This window comes from Triturus cristatus, chromosome 4_2, assembly GCF_964204655.1.
Source record: "Triturus cristatus chromosome 4_2, aTriCri1.1, whole genome shotgun sequence".
In the NCBI taxonomy this organism is placed as follows: domain Eukaryota; kingdom Metazoa; phylum Chordata; class Amphibia; order Caudata; family Salamandridae; genus Triturus; species Triturus cristatus.
The window spans coordinates 654,038,856-654,055,669 of NC_140586.1; the positions used below are offsets into that span (position 1 = coordinate 654,038,856).

General features: G+C 42.9%; 1 protein-coding gene across 7 annotated transcripts in view; it reads right to left on the bottom strand.

The window, feature by feature from the left end:
• The window catches only part of EFCAB7 (EF-hand calcium binding domain 7), a 367,307-nt gene that overhangs the window by 337,664 nt on the left and 12,829 nt on the right, over window positions 1-16,814 (bottom strand). For 2 of the 7 annotated variants that reach the window (XM_085602395.1, XM_085602397.1), the window contains exon 2: window positions 13,386-13,416. The exons of 4 other annotated variants lie outside the window; for them this stretch is intronic. Coding sequence is in view for 1 of the 3 variants with exons in the window: in XM_085602393.1 (XP_085458519.1) it covers window positions 12,945-12,958 (14 nt within the window). In the remaining 2 variants the exon portion in view is untranslated. Of the gene's footprint in view, window positions 1-12,944; window positions 12,961-13,385; window positions 13,417-16,814 lie in introns of those variants that run through there. One more of the 7 variants, XM_085602393.1, reaches the window with a different exon arrangement.

The following is a 16,814-nucleotide window of genomic DNA, read 5'->3' on the forward strand; positions in this document are numbered from 1 at the left end:
GAACAAACCTACTTTGTGTGCCGATATGAACCTTGTGAAAGAGAAGAATGCTGTCACTCGCAATGAAGCCAGCCAATACAGGAGAGAGAAACAGAATTTTATTAAACGCAAAAGATCATAGTCAACGCCAGACCGAATTAGGGGCCCAATTATTAAAAAAAGTTTCAGAAGTGCACTCATGGTATATGTCCTTGCATTAAGTGCAGCTATACGGCTTTTGTGGATTCCTAAGAATTTACAGAAGTAGGACAAGAAATAGTACTTCTAGAAAATATTTGTGAACTGCATTTTAGCATGAGTAAATATGCATGTGTAGATTTGCTCATGCGAAAATCTGAGTGTTTGCAAGTTCACTTTCCCTCCAACCACTTTTTTCCCCAACTCTGGAAGAAGGTCTACATCTGCCATCGCCAGGAGTAAATTTTCAAAATATCTCAGTATGGGAAAAGATTCGAGAAGAGTTATTGAAACCTCTTAAAACATGAAAGTTAGTAGGTCTGCACAGACTCAAAAGGGCATTCTTACCGTGGAACTATTGCTTACCACTACCTTCAGCCCCAGTATGTAGATCTACAGAAATGTGGCAACATAAGAGGATTGCAAGTATACAAACACTACTAAGGTATGAGCCCTGGCATACTCCGAGAGGCTATATCAGAGATCTTATATAATGGGATTGTTGCCATAATTTGTCACCGCACTACATGGCACCAAGGGGACAAGTGGATTTTGTTACAAGACAAGTAGATAAATAAAGCATGGACAAGTAGATATTTGATTAAATTCCACACCCCTGGCGAGTATGCTTAAAGTACACTGTGTCGACAATACCTGAGCCGGGGACAATCAATTTGCCTAATGGAAGAAACTGTGAAAACATACCAGCCAGTGGCCATGGCATCCACCCCAACACCGACTGGAGTCATGTGAAAAAGTAGAGTGGAGTGCTGTAGAGCAGAGTGGCATGAAGTAATGTACAGTGAATTGCGTTGAGTAGAGTAGCATAGGGTAGAGGGGCATTGAGAAGAGTGGCTTAAAGTAGAGTGTAATAGAGTGGCGTATAGTCGATTAAAATGGAGTGGCACAGACGGGCAGAGGGTGGAGTGACAGAGTGGAGTGGTGTATAGTAGACTGGCATAGAGTAGAATGGCATGGAGTGGAGTGGCATAGAGCATAGTGGTAGAGTGGAGTGGCATAGAGAGGAGAGACAGAGTAGAGTGACTTGGGGTAGAGTGGTCTAATGGCATAGAATGGGATGGTGTAGACTACACTGGCATAGAAAGAGGGGCGTAGAGTCCTGTAGAGTGCAACAGAGTGCCGCAGAGTAGTGTAAAGTGGAATAGAGCGGTGTAGAGCAGAGTGATGTAGAGTGGAGTGGTGTGATATGCAGTGGCATAGTGGAGTGGCACAGAGTGGAGAAAAGTGACATAGAGTAGGGTAACGCAGATTAGAGTGCCGTAGAGTGACTTTGGGTCTAGTGTCATAGAGTGGCGTAGTATAGAGTGGTATAGAGTAGAGGGGGGTGGCATAAGTGGACTGGCATAGAGTGGAGTGCAATCGCGTGCAGTCGCATAGAGTAGGGTGCCATAAAGAGGTGCAGAGTAGAGTGGCATGGAGTTGCATAGAGTAGTGTGGTGTGGAGTAGAATGCCATAGAGTAGAGCGGTGTGGAGTGTGGTAGAGTGGTGTAGAGAGGCGTGGTGCAGAGTAGCTTAGAGTGGCACAGAGTGAGTTGCTGTGGAGAAGAGTTGAGTAGCGTGGAGTAGAGTGGTGTTGAGTGGATTGGCGTAGAGTGGCATGAAGTGATGTAGAGTGGATTGCTGTTGCGTAGAGTAGCATAGAGTAGAGTGGCATACAGTAGCGTAGCTTAGAGTAGAGTGGAGTTGTGTAGAGTAAAGTGGAGTGGAGTGGAGTTGAGTAGCATGGAGTGCTGAAGAGTGGAGTAGAATAGAGTAGAGTAGCATAGAGCAGTCACATAGAGTGGAGTGGAGTAGCATGGAGTGGTTGAGAGTAGATTGGAGTGGCATAGAGTAGAGTGGTGTGGTGCAGAGTGGAGTGGAGCGATAAAGAATAGAATAGAGTGGCACAGAGTGGTGTGGAGTAGAGTGGAGTGGCGTAGAGTAGAGTGGTATAGAGTAGAATAGAGTGGAGTGGCATAGATTGGAGACGTGTAGAGTGGTGTAGAAAGGAGTGGCACAAAGAAGAGTGGTGTGAATTAGAGTAGAGTGGAGTGATGTAGAGTAGAGTGCAGTCCAGTAATATAGAGTGTATAGGAGTGGCATACAGTGGAGTAATGTAAAGTAGAGTGGTGTAGAGTGACATAAAGTAGAGTAGAGTGGTGTAGAGTGAAGTAGAGTGAAGTATAGAGTCAAAGAGTAGAATGGAGTGGTGTGGAGTGGAGAGACATGCAGAGGCATAGGGTGGTGTGGAGAGGTGTAAAATGTTATGATGCAGAGTAGAGTGGAGTGCACAGAGTATAGTGACATTGAGTGGCGCAAAATGGAGTACAGTGGCACAGAGTAGAGTGAAGTCAAGTAGAGTGGAGTGGAGTGGTGCAATAGAAGAATGGCGTAAAGTGGAGTGGCATGGACTGGCGTAGAAGAATGGCGTGAAGTATAGTGGCATGGAGTGGTGTAGAGTGGCAGAGAGTGAAATGGAGGGTGTAGAGTGGATGGAGTGGCACACAGTGGAGTTGCATGGAGTGGCCTAGTGTGCCATGGCGTAAAGTACAGTGGCATAGAATGGAGTGGCATAGAGTAGAGAGGTGCAGAGTGGCTTAGAGTATAGTGCCATAAAGTGGAGTGGAGTGGCGTAGAGTGGAATGGAGTGGAGTGGCGTAGCGTGGAATAGTGTGAAATAGAGTGGCGTAGAGTGGCATGGAGTGGCGTGAAGTACAGTGATAAGAGTAGAGTGGCATAGAGTAGAGTGGTATCGCATTTAGCAGCACAGTGTAGAGTGGCTTAGAATGGCGAAGAGTGGAGGGGAGTGGCACAGAGTGGAGTGGCATAATCTACTACTACTCTTAGTGTAGAGTAGAGTGGCATAGCGTGGAGTGAAGTAAACTAAGGTGGAATAAAGTAGAGTGGCATTGAGTGGGATGGCGTAGAATGGAGTCGCGTTGCGTGGAGTACAGTGTAGTGGAGTGGCATAGACTGGTGTGGCGTAGATTGGAGTGGCGTAGATTGGAGTGGCGTAGATTGGAGTGGCGTAGAGAGGAGTGCCTTGGGTAAAGTGGTGAAAAGAAGAGTGGCGTAGAGTACAGTGGTGTGGCATAGAGTAGAATGTAGTGACATAGCATGGAATGGTGTAGTGTGGAGTGCTGTAAAGTAGACTGACTTAGGGAGGCATAGCTTAGAGTGAAGTATTGTAGAGCAGAGTGACGTAGAGTGGTGAGGAGTGGCATGGTGAGGGATGTCGAGTGCAGTGGAGAAGAGTAGAGTGGAGTGGAGAGGCACAGAGTGCAGAGGAGAGGCGTAGAGTGCAGAGGAGAGGTGTAGAGTGCAATGGAGAGGCATTGAGTGAAATGGAAATGCATGGAGTAGAGTGGGGAGTTGTGGAGTGGTCTAGAATGGCTTGGCGTGGTGTATGATGGAGTAGCGTAGAGTGCAGTGCATAAAGTATAGTGAAGTGGCATTGAGTAGAGTGGCATACAGTGGAATGGAGTGGCATTGAGTAGACTGGTATAGAGTGCAGTGGCATGGAAAAGCGTAGTGTGGAGTAGAGCCTTGGAGTATAGTGGCATAGAGTAAAGTGGCGTGGAGTGGAGTAAAGTGACAGAGTGGAGTAGAGTATAGTGACAAAGCACTACACAATGAAGGACTGGCCTACTGAACAAACGAGTGACCGTCCACCAAGCCAATAGGGAGCTTTGTTCCAGATCCCTCTCCCTAGCAGCCACCCTATGCATGCACCGATCAAACAGCATAGGCCGCTTCTGCTCCCACCTAGCAGCTAAGACCTGGGATACCCTCCCCTGCACCTCAGGTCCTCACCATAACTCCAGCATTTCAGGAAGAACCTCAACACCTGGATGTTCAACTAATAGGTACAGGTAAAATGATCCAGCAGCATGATCCCATGGCGTCTCAAGGCCCTCATGGGTGAAGCAGTTGTGAACTACAAATCCTGATTGATTGATTGATAGATAGAGTGGAGTGAAGTGAAGAGGCATACACTGGAGTGAAGTAGAGTAGAGTGGCACAGAGTAGAATAGTATAGAGAAAAATGCCAAACAGTAGAGTGGAGTGGCACAGCATAGAGTGGCATGTATGTGGCGCAGAGTAGGTGGCATAGAGTATAGTAGAATGGCATAGAGTAGTGTCATACTGTAGAGGGTGGAGGCATGGAGTGCCGTGGAGTGGTGCAGAGTGGAGTAGAGTTTAGTAGCATATAGTTCAGCAAACTGTCAAAGGATTGAGTGGAGTGGCGTAGAGTGGTGTGGAGTAGAGTGGCGTAAAGGAGAGTGTAATGAAGTAGAGTGGAGTGGCATAGAGTGGACAAGCGTAGAGTGGAGTGGGGTAGAGTGGCATAGAGTGTAGTGACAGAGTGTTGTGGCGCAGAGTGAAGTGGCAAAGGATAGAGTTGAGTATAGTGGCATAAAGCAGAGGGGCATAGAGTGGCGTAGAGTGGAGTGGCATAGAGTGGAGTGGAGTGACACACAGTGGCATTCAGTGGAGTGGAGAGGTGTACATAGAGGCATTGAGGAGAGTGGTGTAGAGTGGAGGTCATAGAGTACCGTGGCATGGAGTGGAGTAGAGTAAAGAAGAATGGCGTTAAGTGGAGTGGCTTAGAGTGGATTGGAGTGGTGTAGAGTAGATTGGAGTATGGTAGAGAAGAGTGGCGTAGAGTGGCGTGTAGTAGAGAGGTGTATAGTGAAGAGGAGTAGTGGAGTGGCGTTGAGTAGCATGGAGTGGCATAGAGTGGAGTGGCGTAGAGTGGAGTGGTGCATAGTGGAGAGGCACTCAGTGGTGCGGAGTGGAGTGGCATTGTGTGGCGCGGAGTGATAATGTGTGGCATGGAGTGTCATTATGTAGAGTGGAGTGGCATTGTGTGGTGTGGAAACTTGCCTGAGTTGCCACTGAATTACCCTACAGCACTTCAAAGCCTGGTAAGCACAAGTGGGTGCTATATAAATGCAATTATAATATAATACAGTAGGTTGCTAATTATCTCAACCTACGATCTATGTAAATATCTGATGCCTTTGATCCAGTGCAGGAGCTTGTTAGTATGTGCAACTCTTCGGCTGATAACTAGTTTGTTTACAAATAAATGTGTTTAAGACCGGAGGGGCTCATGAGCGTGAGAGCAACATATATCGTACAAGTTGGGGATAAAGGAGATGGAGCCAGGTGGCGGCAGTGTCAGATATAGTACCTGAATCACTGGGCAACCAGTGGACGGACACTAATTAAGCGGAATCAATCGGTGCTTGGTCCATGCTCCACAGAAATAAAAGGAAGTGATGCACACCATGTGCTGGTCAATTAGGAGGCACCACAGAAGAATGCAATGAAGCCAACAGATGGTAATTGACAGGCGGGCTCCAAGCCCTTTACTGTAAACAATACCTTTGTTTATTTTTAAATGTACTTGCATTTGTTGTGGACACAATACTTATCATAGAACTCCAAGTTTATGTCTAAAAGCCCTTCAACGACCTGCAGACGCTATGAGAAATCTATGTATAGAACATATTATTAAACACACCCAACACAGCATACCTGTCGTAAGCACCATGGCATGTTGCCATGTAAAGCTTCTCTGAATTACTCAAATCACCGAGCAATTTAAATAAACAAAAGACTAATAATGCTGACCCTTCTATAGGCTTATAGAACTATCTCAATTTCAGTCCAAAGGTCCTGCTATAAACTCCTTTTTTATAATGATTTTTTTAACGAGGGAATAGAAATTTGACCATGAGCTCTTGGTGCAATCCAGGTGTCTACGGTATATCTCTCCTTATCAGAGTATATGTATGTTCATGTTCCAACATTTATCAAACTGGAGGCATATGGGTGTTCTTATATACATCAGTTGTTTATTTTGTTAATCAAATTGCTGTTAATCTTCAAGCTTAATCTCGTCCTGAGGACTGCCAAATCAATAAAATATAAGGTATTACTTAACTAAAGTACGTACCCATAAGTAAACTATAAAGTCTCCCCAAACTTAAAAGTTACTGAGATGTTAGAAAGGAACATCATACATTGTTTAATATGATAAACAATGTAAAAACAACTTAATTCTTAGAGAAACTTATTCAAGCAAATAATTTTTAACTTCTGGTAAGATAAATGAATCTCAGTATGATCAGATGTTTGAAAAAACAGCATCTTACATGATCCAAAATAAACTCGTTCTTTGGCTGTAATGATCGTGTACATCTGAATAGAACTATTCGTAACCAATATCTAATTACAATATGAAGTCTATTGCTCATCACATGAATGTTGTTAAATTAAACTGAAATATAGCTCCTCTCAAAATCAGGTAAATGTCACAATTTTATAATGCCGATCATAAATATAATGTAAGCCATTCATGAATAGAACAGTACTATTTATGACACAATACTGTGTAGAAAGTAATCAAATATATAAAATTCTAAGCAAACATTGGAAGGTAGCCCTCTAACTTAACTCTGATAAGATCCCGTCTAAAAAAGCCAAGACATTAAATATATTACTCAGCTTTTCTCAGCATCAGTAACACAATAAGCTATTTGAAACAAGCACTGGCAAAGGCAGGAGGTCTGGCCTTAGCAATATGATATAACTGGTTACATTGTTTTATTAACCATATATCACAAGAAGGAAAAGAAATAAAAAGGAACCATTCTGCCTCTTAAACAAGGTGGCCATATACTTCTAATAAAACATTTTAAATTAGAAATAATCTTAACCATCAAATACATATTTCAATACTTCCATTTTTATCTATTTATTTATGCTTTAAAGGAAGAGCCTTTTAAAACAGACAAAAAGATTGAAGGTTCCCTTGAAATAAAAACATTTGAGCCGGATAATACAATGCATCTACGAAAAAATGGAATAAAAAAAGGGTATGAATGATATAAAGGAAAAGCGTGAGTTGTACAAATTGTACCGGATGTTTAGGCATGTGAAATGCAAGTGAAAGACAGATGGTTAGTTTAGAACAGGGGCCTCCAACCTTTTCTTTAATAAGAGCCACTGTTCAATGAAAATCCTCCCACGCTACTAATATTCTTAGAATTGTAGTGCTGGAACAGTGACCACATCAGACAAGATTACATTAGTGGCCCACACTATGCAAGATTAGCACCATTGATAACCTCAGGGCATCCGGCAGGGTTGCTAGCAGTAACGTAAAAAATAATTTGTCAATTTGAAATGCCTTTGCAAGGGTAATACACAACAGTCATAGCTGCAATGCCCCAGGAACCACGGTAATAATATTAGTAATAACTCCCCCCAACACCAAATGATTTATCACTCAAATATCAGCTGTACATATATTTTGGAAATTCAACAATTTTTTTCTCCAAATATCAGCTTAAGAGCTCTAAAAATGCACACATTTCCATGTCAAATACACACTTTACAGCAAGCGTCTTTCTTATTTTTTTTTTGGAAGGAGGGGGCTTGGGATGGGGTGGGATTCAAATGTGCCTCGTAGGTATTTCTCTGCACGAGGCTCCGCCCCCTTCCAGTCCCCGCCCCCCCCCCATCACACAGTAAGATTCTTCTTCAAGTTCAGAGGTATGCGAACCACCCCTGCTGTTAAAGCAAAAGCGATGGTGCCTTCGCCACCTTCCCACTGCAAGACTCTTTCTTGCTTGCCCCTCTCCACCCTAAGGCCACCTGAGTCTCATTTTCTCCTATTGTCCCCTCTAAGTCTTTCTTGGCTGTGCTCTCATGCCAGGTTCCCCACCTTCTTCCCTTCCGTCTTGACCTAGTTGCTACTGCTTTCTCCATTTACCCCTTTCCCTTGGTGCTATCACTTTCCCCCCAGGAACTTATGCTGCCCACTGGGTGACTAACTGGCATCGGTGCAAATTCAGGACGGTGAGTGTAAAAATACAGGACAATGGGTCAAAATTCAGGACAAAAATTCAAGACAGGAAGTCAAAATTCAGAGCAAAACTTCGGGACAAAAGTTAAGTTTTACAGACACATCAGAGGAGGTCACGCAATAGTTTATAAGTAAGTAAATAGACAACCACTTAAGTACAAGTCAAAATAAGTTTATATTAGGTTAAGACAATCGTACGCTTCACATTTTTCAGTATACGCGCAGCTTTGGGCAATTGTGCAGGTCTTTTGTGGTATTTCATATGATAATTATATATTTATATGGTTACTGTACTTGGTTGACCAGTCTGATATTTTGTTTACAATTCTTGGTCCTAAGCAGGCATGTTTGGTAAGAGAAATTGTCAGGAAAAACTGTTTAGATAGACATTGTGAGAAGTAAAGTGGCACGCATAGGATGCAACTATTTGGGACCTGCAGTGCTGGACTAGAATGCAGTCCACAGGGTGACCAGCTTTATGTGTCAGATCGCTTCAAGCATTCCATTTCTGGTTGAAGGGCTCGAAAAATCCACTCACCCGCTTGCATTTGCAAGCCAGATTCAATGAGGACGAGCTATTTTTAGGTCCTATACACCCTTTCTGGCGAGTAGGAAAACAAACTAACTTTTGACCTCAGTATCTAAAAGCGGAGCATATGTGACAAGATAGCAAGATTTAAAGGCCTGTTTATTGTTCACAAAGTGAATGAAAAATAAAGATGTCTTTAAATCTTGTTATCTTGTCATGTTTGTTCGGCTTTCAGAGACACAGGTCAAGTAGGTTGCAGTTAGATGGAGGAGATTTTTCAAGGTACTGGACCTGCAGGTCTAGTACTATTTTGGGGATTTTTCGAGCCCTGGTTCAGCAGGTGAGGACTGGTATAGAGGCTGGTATGGTACTGAGTGATGGATAAGACCCATACCGGAGAGGTCTTATATGAGGGTAAGAGCATTAAGCAGGAGAAGGGAGTTATTAACCAGTCTGCAAGAGATATAATTGGCTACACACTGCTGAGTGTTATGGTATTATTGTGGGTCAGAACAGTTAGATAGGAGTTGATATTACTATATAATGCCCTGGCTAGCCCTATATCAGCCCTCCTCATTTTAGCTGTATATTGGAAATAGTATACTGATTGGGCTGTTTCATTTCTGCGAGCTTTAAACAGCAGATTCTCATTGATGCACAGAAGTGTGCTACAGACTAGAAACTGTATAAGCTGTTGAGGCATTATTGTAGGGCAGAAGGAGGCACTGTTTTTTACGTGCAGAACATTTTCAATGGAAGCAAAATGCCATCATGAAGTTTTACTGATAAATCTATATAGCGCACAAATCCTAATGAGTGGAAATGTGGTTTCAGCAAATATGTATCCTTTGAACATCACCAAGTAAAGTGTCTTGATTGTTTTGATCCTATTAAAACTTTGTTTCCAGCCCACTCCTGAATTACAAACAAGTGGTCTATTTGTGGTTTCCTAACTGCGGATATGTTTTGAAACATGTGCACTGTTTATTTACAGATATTCTATCCTCTTTAGTGCCCATGACGAGATAGTCTCGTCATGGAGCACGGTCGCGCTGTGCCCATGACGAGACTATCTCGTCATGAACCCCACCCACTAATTAAACGCCCGGCATAGGAGGGGGAAAGGGCGTGGCACAGAAGGGGTTAAAAGTTGTTGTGTGTTACAAACAAACTGACAGCTTACAGCCTTTGTTGTCACACCACCAAGAAAATTTGGGAAAGGTGCATTCTACAACACATTTGTCATTATATTTAATTCAAAAGCACAGGTGCACCACACTTTAAGAAAAGAGGGGAAGATAATAATATAATTCATTCCCAGCGTGAATATAATTTTGAAAAGGTCATTTTTTATTTACAACACTTATAATTAATCTCTTTCTTTTTTTAAAAAACACTGGAGTATAAATACAATCTGTTCTTGAAAATACAGCCGACGCGTTTCGTCCTTGAAGCGGACTTCTTCAGGGCATATAAAAGGTAGCACTAGACCTTAAGTCTTAAACTGCACTGAAAGGAGCACTGATGGTGCAAAGATGACCGTGGTCGAAATCCCCAAATTCTTTATCAGAATATATACTATAAATGGGAAAGAAATTCTTATACAGTCACTATGAGGTGTAAATGAGAGATGATCGTGTTGATCTTTCCAGAATTATTCAAGTGTATTCTTGATATTCGCAAGAAGGTGCAGTCTTTACAGTCCAAATCCGGCTGTAGTAGGCTCCCGACGGACTCGATAATAACGGCTGGCGCAGAGTAGGCTGTGTCGACACATTTGTCATTATATATTAATTGTATTAGCTTTCGAAGCATAATAAAAAATGACTTTACTGTGCACCAGGATACGACAATCTTTGATGGGGCTCTTCAGTGATTGCCTCACTATCACCACCAGTGCCTCTCAGCTCTCCACAGTCCATCTCTCATGTGTATATCATTTGTTTTGTAACCTTTCTCGTAGCAGTAGAAGATGTCAGACCACTTTACATCACACACACATACAGAGACAATGAATCATATGTGTGTAAATCAGTGTATAGAACATGTTACTTAAGGCAAAGGGCACTACAAGGTGTAGGATGCAAGTCACCTATACCGGTAGGCATTTTTTAAGAGTGCTTGGTCTGAAGAAGCACAAACTCAGGATTCAGAACATAACACCATGGTTAGGGTTAACTTTAATGATAAGAATGTATTCCTATCCTAACAAACCTTTTTAGCAACATCAGGATAATGAAAGACTGGAAAGGAAACGTAACTTTGTGACCCCACCATGCAGCTTGCATGCAGCTCTTTTGTGGCAGTTCATAGCTCACTGTGCTAAATTACGTATGTAACTTATGAACTACACAGTAACAAAAGAATCTCAGTGACAAAAGTAGTAACCCACTGAGATCTGCACATAAAATACTATTCTTTGATATGCAGGGTACATATTCTTTGCAGCAGGCATATTAACCCTCTGTGCTACGTTAGATGATTAAAAACTCCCATCTCACTCCAGCTTGTACATTAGTCACCAGACACTTGTTACCCACACCTGAATATAAGTAAGGCCGCTTTTATAATTGCGTGCAAACTGCTGGATATACAAGGAACTTTGCAGTGCCAGCCCCAGTAACAAAACTGCCCCCCCCCCACCTTTCCAGCCTCCCAGGGAAACGCTGATGCACGGTGCGGTCAGTCTGGCCTTGCTACCACCCTCCAATGGTGCCCCTCATCTTCACATAGACCCTCTCTCATGTGTATTTAATTTCTTTTATAGTGCTACTCATCCCAAGTATGTAGCGCAGGATGTCGGAGTGCGTTACATCACACATATATTATATAGAGACAATGGCTCATACAAATGTGAAAGTCAATGTAAAGAAAATGTTACTTAAGATAATAGGGGCTACAAGATGTAATCATTCTTTCATCCATCATTCAGTCTTTCACCATTCATTCTTTCCTTCCATCTGTGTGCCCATCCATATCCAAACATATTCAACCATTTGCAAACATATCCATCATGTAGCCTTCCATCCATCATTTCACTCATCCATCTCTCCATCCACCCTTTCTCTCATCCATCCACCCTTTCACCTTATCCATCCGTACACTCATCCATCCTCTCTTCCACCCATCCATCCATCCATTCACTCATCGATCCAGCCATTTACCCCTTTACCCAGCCATCCTTTCACTTACTCATCCATCCACCCAGTCACTCCTCCTTCCACCCATTCACCCTTTCAGTCATCCATCCATACTCCCTTTCTCTCTCCATCCCCTTTCACTTAGCCATCCATCCTTCCATACACCCACCCTTCCGTCTACTCATGCACTCATGAATCCATCCATTCACCCTATCACTCATCCATCCTTTCACTCATCCATCCATCCTCTTATCCATCCACCCTTTCACTCATCCATCCATCCTTTTTCCATGTACCCTCCCTTTCACTCAATCATTCATCCTTGCATCCACCCTTTCAATCGTCCATCCATCCATTCAGCCTTTCACTGATCAATTCATCAATCCATCCATCATTTCACTCATCCATCCACCCATTCTCTCGCCCATCATCCACCTTTTCACTCATCCATCTATCCTTTCACTCATCAATCCACCCTTTTACCCATTCACCCATACATCCATCTATTTACCTTTTCTCTCATCCATCCTTCCACTCACTCAGCCATCCAGTGTTTCTCTCATTATCCATCCGCTCACCCTTTCATTCACCCACTCATCCTTTCACTAATCCATCCAGCCATCCACCCATCTTTTCACTTACTCACTCACGCACCTTTTCACATTAATTATGAGCTGAGCCTTTGTCTGCAGAGTTGCAGGCAGAAGAGATCCATCAAGAACTTCACCCCTGCTGCAGTCCCTAAAGCAAGGGATGGGGTCGGGGGAGGGTTCACTATGCCCCTACACATAAGCAATCTGAAAACTTGGAAGTCATGAGTCATGCATGAAGCACAGTGCCAGGACGGGAGGTGACTGTGACAAGGGGTTGTTTCCAGGGCTTTAAGTGTGATGAAAAAAACTGGGGGTTCTCGCCCCGTCAAGGATTTGAGGCTTCTTGCAGGGTAACAGTGCGGCTCCCTTCAAACTCCAAAATTACGGACAAAAGGTGTCAGTGAAAGGTATCATCACGAACAACAGACGTGAAATCCAAATCACGGACGGTCCGTGAAATTTAAGGATGGTTGGTCACCCTATGCCCACCGCACTATAGCTTGCTCCTTTTGCACACGCCCCCACCACCCCCCAGACACTCCTGCTGCAAACGGCTCTCTCTGGCATCCCCACTTGCTCTTTCGCCACCCTCACATAGCACTCCTGGTGCAGCTTGCCCACTTACTTGTGGCCATGCATGGTTCTCTAGTCTGTCTCTTCCACACCCTATAAACAAAAATAGGAAGCAGGAGTAGACCTTTTGAGGAAGAAGAGTGACAGCTGTGAGAAGAATCAGTAGTCAGACTGGAATAAGGTGGTACTTTAAAAAAATAAAAACAACAAAAAAATGACATGTGGATGCTCTGCATTTATAGATGTGCACATGTGTTCCCATTGCCCTCCCTTGTATAATGCTGCCCTCAAACAAGGGAGCGAAATATTGCCAGCTAGTGTGCAGCCATGTGAGCATCCATGTGAAGATACTGTCTGTCCACCAAACCTGGTAAAATGGACACCATGATTGTACATCTTGCCAACATGTAAGCGTATCAAAGTGTAGAAACCCATTGTCCACTCTAATAAAATGCTGGCCTTGGCACAATAGTAGTAATTCTTGACAACTTACAGGCATCCATCAAATGATGTCCAGTGTCCATCTGTGGAAAAATACATGATGGTTAACTCTCAGCAAACTGTGAACATCTATGTCATGATACCTATTGTTCAACCTGGTAAAATGCTGTCACTCACATAATGGTAGTATTTCTTGGCAACTTGTGGGCATCCATGGCATGCTGACCACCACTGGTAAAATGTTAGCCATGGTATAAAGGTAGTAAATCCTGGTATGATGTTGCCAATCTCTAGCATAACTTTGGTCCTGAAAGAATGGTGGTCAGTCCTGGGACATAGTGTGTGTTGGACTTGGCCCTCTTTGGCTAAAGTTCTCTAAACTGTTTGCTTTCCCCTAGACCTTTTTTCTGACATGGTGTTGCCAACTTAGATGCTTTGGGCTCTTTGCCACTGCTGATCAGTGTCAACGCGCAAGTGCTCCCTGTGTAAAGTGTAATGGTAATTGGTTGTCGAAGATTGGTATGTTTGCCTTACTAGTAAAGTCCCTAGTAAAGTGCACTATGTGTGCCAGGGCTGGTAATGCAAATGCTGCTACTGCAGCACTAATTGTGACACCCACACAAGTAGCCTTAAAGAGAGAACTCAGGTCTGCCACTGCAGTGCCGGCGCGCAGTTTGTTAAACTGCCATGTTGTCCTGACAAGTGCACCCACTTGCCAGACCTTACTCTTTTTATGCACATTAGACACCCCCTGGGTAGGGTGCAGTGTATGTGAAAAGTAGGACATGTACTGAGGTGTGTACCATGTCCTTTTTTTTTATTTCAAGTGCTTTATTGATTTTGAAATAGAGAGAGAATCAGGAACAACCCATTGGTGTGTAACAATGTTAAGATAAGGACATGGTGTGCATACGCCAAAAGGTCGACACTGGAATAGCAAAAATACATTGGCTGCACAAAATTTAAACCTGAGAGATACCTCTTACAATCGTTCCTGAAAGAGAGAAGAAAGTTGAAGAAAGGAAAGAATAAAGAGAAAGAAAAGAAATATGAGCAGAGGAGAAGCAAGAGTTCATACATTAGAAATTTCCTTGAAGTTCTTGACAACAGGATAATCCAGCTATATCATATGTACCCTGTGTAGATAAGGGAAACCACACATAACTCATCATTATGAAATATAACAAGGGTATACAATAGGATTGCAAGGAAGCTCGCGGGGGTTTGTGAGAGTCAAAGTAATTGTCCAGAGTGGACCACATTGGTCTAGAAGGGGATCTCCAAGGTGAGTTTTGCAAGGGCACATTGTCCGCACCTCTCAGGTGAGTAACCCAATTTATCCATCCTTTGTAGGAGGCCTTACTTGTGTCCTTCCAGTTAGCAAGGACCATTTTCACTGCTGCCGTTAACAAGAGGTCCAGGAGAGCTTTGTCGCCATCAGAGTCCAGGTCAACCCTCAGAGATACCATAGTCAGGGTGGAGAATTCTTTAGCCAATGTACATTTAAATAATTTTGACAAAAATGCAAAGACCTTATCAGAAAAAGGACTCCAAATAAGATGAGCTAAGTCCCCCGTTTCATGTTTGCAACTCCAACACAGTGTGTCATCTCGTATGTTCAAAGAAAATAAACGTGCAGACGTCCAAAAGGCCTTGTGTAACAGCCAATATTTGGTCTGGGAAAGTACTGGAGACATCTTGTTACGTGAGACAGAGTGCCATACTTTAGCCCACAAAGTGTCAGTTAAAGGAACAAAGAAATGCATGTTCCAAAATTCAACCACATGAGCATTGAGATTCGAGGTTTTGGGGCGCAAGAGTTTATATATTGGAGAAACTTGATGGCCTAGCTTGTTAATTTTAGTTTCGAACAATGGTAGCGCAGGCAGGGTAGAGGATAGTTTGGATTTTGATATGGCGGCTGGTACTTTTAGAAAGTTATAGAATTCAATATCGGCTAAATTGTACCTAGCTTGGAGATCTGAGAACGTTATTGGATAAGAGGCATTTTCTAATTGACAAGGGAAAAACACCCCCGTCTTAAGCCAAGAATCGAAGTCCAAACATTTGCCCTTGTAGAGTACTTTATTATTATTGTACCAGAATGATTCCATTTTGGAGCCTTTGACACTGATCTCCAACTTTTGGTCTATTTTCAAGAGTGCTATTTCAGTATTTTTAAAAATGGACTTAGAGCAAGAGGGATAAAGGCGATTGGCTGTGAGGAGTGAGAAAGGGTTCAGGTTATTAAGAATAGCTCTCTCTATCTCCAACGAGACAGGAACATAATCGCCAGGTGCGGAGATCCAATATGAGCCTTGTTTGGCCAAAAAAGCATACAGGTATATTCTAAAATCTGCGAGATTTACACCTCCTAGCGTTTTATCAAGTCTCAGTTTTTTAATACTAATCCTAGCTTTTTTGTCCTGGTTGTTCTGTTACTATTAAGATGTCGTCTGCACATGCGGCTAATTTCACCTGAACGCCATGGATGTTCACACCTTTAATACTCTGGTTTAGTTTAATGCTCTGAATAAGGGGTTCAAGTGCCAACAGGAACAGTGAGGGGGATAAAGGGCAGCCCTGTCGAGTGCCCTGGTGTAGAGCAAAAGGGGTCGGATAGAGAACCATTGACAGCAATACGGGCCGATGGATTCAAATAGAGGGACAGAACCATAGAGGAGAAAGCCTTCCCCAAGTTGAAGGAAAGCATACACTGTTCCAAGAAAGCCCACGAGACTCTATCGAAGGCCTTCTCAGCATCCAATGTAATTGCGATTGATGGCTCAGGTTTGGTAGCGGCATTCTCCAAAACAGGACATAGCAGGCGTATGTTATCGTTCGACATCGATTGCGGAGAAACCCAACTTGGGAGCTACTTATCAGTTTAGGAAGAACCAAATTGAGTCTAGCGTCCAGAATCTTTGCATATATCTTACAATCTACATTGATAAGGGAGATAGATCTATAGTTTTTTGGCATAGTTCGATCTTTCCCTTCCTTTGGAATAACTATTATATTAGCCTCATGCATAGAATCTGGTGGTGTACCATCAAAAACAATATGGTTAAAAACTTGCTCTAAAGTTAGGTTCAAATGATCTAAGAAGGCCTTATAAAATGATGCAGAGAAGCCATCGGGCCCGGGAGTTTTATTATTCTTCAATAACTTTACAGCCCGTTTGATTTCTAACTCACTAATTTCTTGTTCTAGCATGATTCTGTTTTCTTCTGAAAGCAGCAGTAACTTGAGGCTATCAAGGTATTTGGTGCACTCCTCTGTGTTGAAAGTTTGATTATTGTTGTATAGCTGCTGCTAAAACGATTTAAAAGTATTGAGGATGTCCTTATGTTTGGTATGGATTTGATCATTAGAGTCTTTAATAGATGAGATAACCTGTTGATTCTGTTTGTGTTTAAGGTAGGAAGCGAGTAATTTACCTGCCTTATTGGCTTCACATAAGTTCAGAGCTTTGAATTTA